The sequence below is a fragment of the Gordionus sp. m RMFG-2023 genome, chromosome 5 (genome assembly GCF_954871325.1).
Source record: "Gordionus sp. m RMFG-2023 chromosome 5, tfGorSpeb1-WG-v2, whole genome shotgun sequence".
Lineage (NCBI taxonomy): Eukaryota > Metazoa > Nematomorpha > Gordioida > Chordodea > Parachordodidae > Gordionus > Gordionus sp. m RMFG-2023.
This window is the reverse complement of record NC_088779.1, coordinates 5,927,442-5,936,312: the sequence shown is the minus strand read 5'-3', so window position 1 is coordinate 5,936,312 and position 8,871 is coordinate 5,927,442. Positions and strand designations below refer to the sequence as shown.

General features: G+C 25.0%; 1 protein-coding gene across 1 annotated transcript; it reads right to left on the bottom strand.

Annotated features, from left to right (window-relative positions):
• Nucleotides 1–1,102: 1,102 nt before the first annotated feature.
• On the bottom strand, nt 1,103–7,991 carry LOC135929270 (zinc finger MYM-type protein 1-like). Its single transcript, XM_065465775.1, has 15 exons — nt 7,889–7,991; nt 7,762–7,846; nt 5,925–6,182; nt 5,533–5,616; nt 5,344–5,427; nt 5,101–5,187; nt 4,908–4,991; nt 4,665–4,751; nt 4,469–4,555; nt 4,174–4,424; nt 3,012–4,112; nt 2,683–2,972; nt 2,489–2,639; nt 2,142–2,446; nt 1,103–2,099 (listed from the first exon to the last, which is right to left on the bottom strand). Exons 3-15 carry the CDS (start codon nt 6,180–6,182, stop codon nt 1,735–1,737), a joined length of 3,234 nt encoding a protein of 1,077 aa, XP_065321847.1. The 5' UTR covers nt 7,762–7,846; nt 7,889–7,991; the 3' UTR covers nt 1,103–1,734.
• Between the last annotated feature and the right edge of the window lie 880 nt (nt 7,992–8,871).

Here is an 8,871-nt window from a genome sequence, read left to right as displayed (position 1 = left end):
ATATGTTATCTCATTTAATACTATTATATTAATTTTTATGAAAATAAATTGATTATCAATCAAATTATGAAAAGATTGCACTACCTACTTAAATATAAGTTAATTGAAAACGGATAGTAACAATAGTTATCAGTTTGTAAATTTTTTTTTCCAAAGCAGGTCTGAATGTTTGTAAGGGTATAAATAGTGACTTAATATAAGATTTTCTTGATTAAGGCAAATATCGCGGCCGAAGGCCGCGAAATTTTTTTAGGGGGGTAGGGGTAGATTTGGGATGGGGGTTGCCTCCATCAAATTTTCTGCCATGTAGACGCTGGCTGGTAGATATGTCTATGCTTTCATAACATTATTTTAGCTAAAATCTTAATCGGGTCGTTTTAATAAATCAACCTAAACAGGGCCTTACCTTTCATTTAATATACTATTACGAGAAAATAAATTACTTGCTGAGGTACTGCTTGCAATGTGATAAACTATGGGGCTGGACTTATATTGGCAAACCATTTTCTCCCTGCTTATAAACTTAAGTTCAGATTAATAATATAGATATTATAACTGGTTCCTATGTTTAATACGATTAAATCAAAATTTTCTCAAATGTTAAAAATTAATTAGAAGAAATAACACTTCAACAAGAGTTACCTACATAAAAATAGGATTAGCTATACCTCAAAAGGAGTTCTGATCGTAGAAGCCGAGTTGTACAAACGACAAATATATCATCAAATAAATGGATCCTGCAACAACTCCGATCAGCGTCTACATGGCAGAAAATTTGATGGAGGCAACCCCCATCCCAAATCTACCCCTACCCCCCTAAAAAAATTTCGCGGCCTTCGGCCGCGATATTTGCCTTAATCAAGAAAATCTTATATTAAGTCACTATTTATACCCTTACAAACATTCAGACCTGCTTTGGAAAAAAAAATTTACAAACTGATAACTATTGTTACTATCCGTTTTCAATTAACTTATATTTAAGTAGGTAGTGCACTCTTTTCATAATTTGATTGATAATCAATTTATTTTCATAAAAATTAATATAATAGTATTAAATGAGATAACATATTTACATTACTATAAAAAAATATCAAAAATTTAGTAAAAAAATATAAGATGAGTAATTTTAAAGAGGTATAGCTTGATTCTATAATTACTAATACCTTTATATTAAGTAAAAAAAACAAAATGAGTAATTTTAAAGAGGTATAGCTTGATTCTATAAATACTAATGCCTTTATATTAATTAAAAACATTCATATAGATATAACTATTATATAAAAAAAATTTTTATGTAAATATAACTTTTATATAAAATATTAGAATAAAGAATATAGTATATTTTGCACAAGAATTATAAAAACATTTATGTAAATATAACTATTATATAAAATATAAAATGAATAGAGTATATTTTGCACTGGAAATATAAATTTTTTTATGTAAATATAACTTTTATATAAAATATGAGAAAAAAATGAATATAGTTGCACTGGAATTATAAAAACATCTATGTAAATATAAGTTTTATATAAAATATTAAAATAAAATGAATATAATATATTTTGCACTGGAATTATAAAAACATTTATGTAAATATAACTATTATAAAATATTTAAATAAAATGAATATAGTATTATATTATGCACCGGACTAGAATGATATAAAAAACTATTAAATTAAATTTACATTATTAAAAAGGCGTATATAATTAGCTGTGAAAAAGATATAACTTATTTTATTAATAATTTAGTTAATCTTTTAGACGTAGATGCAAATCGCGTTATAATGTCGTCTATTTTAAATCTTTCAAAAACATCAATTTCGCTGGATATTAGAAGTAAATTTTCTAAAAAGGGGTCAGAAATTTTATTCCGCATTCTAGTTTTATTTATTTTGACTTTGCTCATCACTCTTTCGGCTGAACAAGAAGTAGTTGGTAGAGTCAATAAATATTTATATAATAAATATAAATTAGAATAAGAATTTAATTTATTTAAAAGACGATATGGTAGTATAAATGAATATTTTATCCATTTTTTTGTATTAATTATGTTATCGTTATTGATATCTTCCTCGGTTTCATCGTTTACAATACCTTTAATTATATATAATTTTAAATAAAATATCAATAAATTACTTTCATCAATATATAACCCATCATTCTTTTTTATTTTCAAAAGATCCTTGCAATAAATGATTGCTTGTGAATCCAAATATAAAGATCGAAAATCATTATATTCACGAGCAATATCTTGAGCATTTAATTGGTAAGTATGACAAATTTGAGATATTTGCCACCCTTCTATTCTATCATTGGCTATAATTCCAGCTGGTGTAAAAAGAGATATTTGAGATAAAAAATTTAAACAATCATAATTAAATCTTTCATTTAAATCATTAATGATTGTATCAAGCACAGGGAAAAATATTTCCCTTTTATATCTATAATGCTAAATAATAATTTTAAATCTTTTTTTATTCAACTTGTTTTTTTTTTGTTTAACATAATTATTGAATGCTGTTTGATCAAATTTGAATATTGATTTTATATTATGCAATTCCGTTGTAACATTATTCTTTTTCAAATAACTGTTAGATAAGGAATGCAATTTTAAAAAAATATTATCCCCATTAGCTACATTTTAAAATTATTTATAGAAATCGTAACTAATTTTAACCTCTTAGTCTTTGTAATTTATTTTTTGTGTGTTGTATTAATTTAGTTACCATAGCCAAATCATTACCAACTGCCTGCATTTCAATACAAGCCTCATGTGTGCATTTCAATATTTCTTTCAAAATAAATAGACTTAATATGAAATCTTCATCCTTAATTCTTGTTAATAATCCATCGGCAATAGAAGAGGTGCTTGGGTCATTAGAATCTTTTAATTCATTTAATGATGCTATAATATGTTCATAAACATCTAAAAAAATTTCTACAGCTTTATAAGATGATGACCAATTTCTAAAAAAAGATAAGTTACATTAAAAATATTATATTTACCTTGTTGTATTTTTTATTCTTTTAAGAGATTTTTTAGACTTTGTCATTTGATATTTAACAAACACTCCTTGACGTCTTACCCCATTCATGAAATTATATAACTCATCCAATATTCCCATTACCTTTTTCATTTCTATTTTGCATCCACAAACATGAGCAACTACTAAATTGAGCCTATGTGCATGGCACCAAATATATATGGCTTTTGGAGCCTCTTTCAATATTAAAGCCTGCATTCCTTTGTATACTCCTCTCATATTCCCTGCACCATCCATACTTTGCCCAACCATATAATCAAGAGGAAGACCAAGATCTTTGAACTTAGAAAAAACATGTTTCTTTATATTTTCCCCGGTGGTTTCTGATGTTGTAAAAACATGGATGATCCTTTCTACAGGATGTGGATGCGGATCATCTTCTATATATCTTACAAGTAAAGCAATGCATTCTTTTTTAGACACATCATATGTTCCATCTAATATGATGCTATAGGCACAATTCTCTTTAATTTTTTGAATAATACATTTTATTATTTTTATCTTAATGACTTCAATAATTTTTTTCACATGGCCATATGACAATAAATTTATATAAGGTCTTGAAATTTTATCTGATTTTTTTCTCCTCAATTTTTCGTTGTTATCAATGTATGCCCGTAAAGTTGGAACCGTTTTTGCCATTAATTTTATGAGGCACATAAAATTACCTTCATTCGAATTAGTGCCCCAAAAGGCTATGTTACATTTTATAAGGTATATAATGGCATCAATAATATTATGAACTATATTACGATTTTCCATTATTATATCAAGCCTATTTGATAGAAAATGATCTTGAATACGCTTATTTGCAAGCCAAGTCATGTTGGTGTATTCACAATCCTTATGAATAGAAGATGACTCATGTCTCTCTAAGTCACGCTTAAAATTTTTCCAATTATTTACTCCAAGTTGAGTCCAAAAAGTATTGGATTTAGGGCCACCAAACATAAGACAATAAAGACAAAAGACTTTGTCTAAAGTGGTGCTATAGGATAACCAATTTCTTGGTTTGAGGGAACCATCAATATTAACCTTTTTATAATAGGATATATTCATGCTCCTATTTAAAAGTAGAAATAATGGATGCGTAAAAATTAATAAAAATTAAATTTTTTAAAAACCTTTTGTGAGTAACAGGATATTGAAATATATTTGAACATGGCTGACATGGGCCTATGGAAATTATGAAATTAATCAAGATATTTGTCATTCTAAAGAATATGAAATGAAAAGGGTCATTAGGCTCCTTTTTTTTATATAATTGAATAATATTTGGGCCTTTAATGTTTGAAATATTTTGGCTTGCATTGGGATTGATAATTGGATGAAAAAAAGATATAATTGGGGAATTTTCAATAACTTTGTGTGTTTGCTAATTATTATTAAAGAGTGTATAGTTTTATTTAAATTAAATACCTCATCATTCAAAATCAGCAGATCACTGGAACTGGGCATTGTATGAGAAGATAATATAATTTGGGAATCTTCAGTAAAAGATTTGTGCTAATTATTAAATAAAGAATAATTAAAATTTGTTTATTCATGAAAATATCTGAATATCCTCATTTATTCCCTTCAAAATTATAAAAGAAATCTTATTTAAATTAAGTACCTCATTATTCAAAATCAGCAGATCACTGGAACTGGGCATTGTATGAGAAGATAATATAATTTGGGAATCTTCAATAAAAGATTCATGCTAATTATTAAATAAAGAGTGGTTAAAATTTGTTTACTTATGAAAATCTTAATTTTAATAAAAATTTTATTCTTAATTAAGATATAGAAAAGTGGAAAATATTTCATAATTTATTCACTTCAGAATTATCAAACAAATCTTATTTAAATTAAGTACCTCATCATTCAAAATCACCAGATCACTGGAACTGGGCATTGTATGAGATAATATAATTTGGGAATCTTCAGTAAAAGATTTGTGCTACTTATTAAATAAAGAATAATTAAAATTTGTTTATTCATGAAAATATCTGAATATCCTCATTTATTCCCTTCAAAATTATAAAAGAAATCTTATTTAAATTAAGTACCTCATTATTCAAAATCAGCAGATCACTGGAACTGGGCATTGTATGAGAAGATAATATAATTTGGGAATCTTCAATAAAAGATTCATGCTAATTATTAAATAAAGAGTGGTTAAAATTTGTTTACTTATGAAAATCTTAATTTTAATAAAAATTTTATTCTTAATTAAGATATAGAAAAGTGGAAAATATTTCATAATTTATTCACTTCAGAATTATCAAACAAATCTTATTTAAATTAAGTACCTCATCATTCAAAATCACCAGATCACTGGAACTGGGCATTGTATGAGATAATATAATTTGGGAATCTTCAGTAAAAGATTTGAGCTAATTATTAAATAAAGATTAATTAAAATTTGTTCATGAAAATATCTGAATATCCTCATTTATTCCCTTCAAAATTATAAAACAAATCTTATTTAAATTAAGTACCTCATTATTCAAAATCAGCAGATCACTGGAACTGGGCATTGTATGAGATAATATAATTTGGGAATCTTCAATAAAAGATTTGTGCTAATTATTAAATAAAGAGTAGTGAAAATTTTAGGCAAATGACTTATTTTATTCTTAATTATAATATATAAATTTTTTTTTAACAAAAGTTGAAATATTTAAATATTCTTATAATTTATTTCCTTCAAAATTGATAAAGGGCATAATAAAAATGTACCTATATATTAAAAATCTTATCTTTAATAAAAATTAAAAGTATTATGCTCAAATTATAGATGAAGAATTGGTTTCTACTAATTCACAAAATTTAAGGTTATTTTTACTTATATTTATTGTCATGAATTAAAATAATATATATAAAAAATTACTTTTTGGAAGTAAGATGTTATTGATTTTTTTTGTAACTTGGTTTCAACCCCATTTGTGATATTGAATGGAATATCTTTATTTAAGGATACCCAATTATTATCCTTTTTGATAGCTATCTTTGTAAATTTGATATCAGATAACTTGACATGAGGATGTTTATGTTTATAATGGTTATTTATTTTGTCACTTCTTATTTTAGAAGTTTTACAATTAATATAGTCACATTTGACTTTATATATTGTTTTGTTACTTGGCATCTAGAATAAAAATGAAATAAATATTTAGATAATATTTTTTTACTCACTGATGGCCATCAAGAATGATGGATAATCATAATTTTATCCTTTATTTGACGGTGGATGGCTGAATCTTAAAATTCTCCTATCTTATGAGGTGTGATTCAGAAATTAAATTTATATTTGTTTAAATGAGGGTGTAATTTTAAAATTTTCCAGTGGTTTTACAAAATATATTAAAGAAATATATATTTAGATATTTTAATATATGTGCACAATAAATTTTTATTCATTTGTATTATATTTTTAATCTAAAAAATATATTAAAATCTTTTAAAATAAATTCTTATTCATTTGTATTTGTAATTTATAATCAAAAAAATATATTCTAGACCCTTATTGTTTTTAAATTAAAATTCATAAATATACACTCTATTAACATATTTTATAAAAATAATGAAAAATTTACTGATTCAATCATCATCATATAAAGGAAATTTATTATGCACCCATCATTGAATAAAGAAGAAAATTCTGATTACCAGTCATTCATAATGGACTATCAGCTATTAACTTATATTTTTGATAATGTTTTCTTAAAAGATTCCTATTATATTATATGTAAGCTTAATGCATGGTCACAAAAAATATAATATTTTTTGTTATTTATGCCAAAACAATCATGGATCAATATTTCCTCCATTATACACTTCACAATTGATTTCTTTATTTCTTAGTGTCCAACAATTTTTAGAAATGTATGATGCTTTGAAATCATAGTTTCTTTAAATTAACAATCCTAATAAATTTTGCAAATAATTGAAAACAGGCATATTTGTGATTTGCCCATTCATTTATCTTCAAATAAAGTCTGAGAAATGATATATTTTAATCATTGAAATTAGAGACCTTCACTGGCATTGATTTCTTCATCCAGCCTAGGTCATAAGTAAAAATAATTTTCAGGCCCAGTTCATGTTTAATGGAAATCCAAACCCAAACCACATCATAGGTTTCAAAGATTATTCCCAAGCCATATCCAAAAATTTAATTTATTGTTAACAAAAATAAACAATATTTCAGTATATGGAATCACTTTGTCAATTCATTTAATTGAAATCTTTTCTTAAATCAATAATCAAATGAGAGGAATAGATTATCTGTTCATTCTCCCAAGATTTCTATAAATATTTAGAAAAAAGGCCAAATATATTATGGAAAATTTGATGTTATATAAAATTTATCTAATAATGAAATAAAAAATTTATCAATTCTTTTAACAAATTTTTTATCACACAATGGTTTTCACCTCTCACTTATAATTTTGTATATAATTTACACTTACCTCAAAGAATCATTTATCATAAATAGAAATCAATTATGGGTCCAACCTGATTGCCTCACAAAAATGTGGTAATATTTACCCCATTGAAAATGATTATTTAAAAAATTATTAGCAAAAATAATTGCCATGGTTCAAAACCCAGATAACTTATTAAGTATACATATTAAGATTAAATAAAAATAGCTTCATTCTTTATTATATTTATTTATCTATCATCAAATTAAGGAAAATGCAATTATATGCTTAAAAAATTACCTTTTTAAAATCCAAAAATGTTTCTTTATATTGTTAATTGAGTAGGATTATCTTATCATAAAAGGGATTCTTTATTCAAAAGGTCCTTATTATAAAAAAATATATATTGATAATTTAAAATTGATACTGTGAAAATCTAAATCCCATTATGTAAATGAATTTTCTAAAAATTTAAAAAAATAAATATAGTGTATAATATTTATAAATTGACAGATATCTTTTCTTTAATTGACATTTTTCAGAAAATCAACGATAATCATATCGATTATTGGATTTAAAAATATCATAATACAAGTCAAAAATTACCCTCCAAAAATCAATACCTACCCCCCAAAAACAAATGCCTACCCCCCAAAAATCAATATCTACCCCCCAAAATTAATACCTACCCCCCAAAATGCCAATATTTTTTGGAGGCATTTGTCTCCTACCCCCCCCGGCCATGTAGACACTGCTACCAGCTATAAACAAAATCTTTAGGTTTACATAATTTTATTTAATTATAATCTTAATAGGGCCTTTTTTTAAATTTAGCCAAATAGAACTTTTTAACAACACTGGTTATACTATAATGACAGAATTATTATCAAAAATAAACTAAAGAATTCAGTCATTTATCACGGACATCCTGGCTTAGTGTGAATAAAATTATGCATATATGTAGTCAAATTGATTTTGTTGTTGAAGATTTTGTGAAATGCTGAAGAGTTGCTCAAAATAGAGACCTGGAGCCAGAAGTGCCATTATGAAATTGGCTCCTTACACGACTTTAAGAACGAATCCATTTTGATTTTGAGTGGCCCTATCTCTAAAGTGTATTGGTTAATTTGTATAGATGCTTTAACCAAATGGATTGAAGTTGCAATGTAAACAAATATTAATTTGACCAGTATAATAAAATATCTGTGAAATCTTTCCATATTTATCTTATAATACACTTAAGATTTTTTATCAATATACCCGTTATGATAATTAACATTATAGCCAAATAATATTTTAACTTCTTTTGATATATATCAAATTTTTATGTTTTACCACCACTCAAGACAAGTGAGTAATATTATTTTCTAAAGAATTTATTATTAGCTTTCATTTGATGCTCTATGTTAA

Bases quoted from the DNA above. Each gene is read 5' to 3' on its own strand.
- LOC135929270 (XM_065465775.1), bottom strand. From the start codon at position 6,182: ATGCCAAGTAACAAAACAATATATAAAGTCAAATGTGACTATATTAAT. The intron at 4,113-4,173 runs GTTTTTAAAAAA...ACTTTTAAATAG, and splicing joins TATCCTGTTACTCACAAAAG to GAGCATGAATATATCCTATT. The intron at 2,447-2,488 runs GTTGAATAAAAA...TTAGCATTATAG, and splicing joins GTTAAACAAAAAAAAAACAA to ATATAAAAGGGAAATATTTT.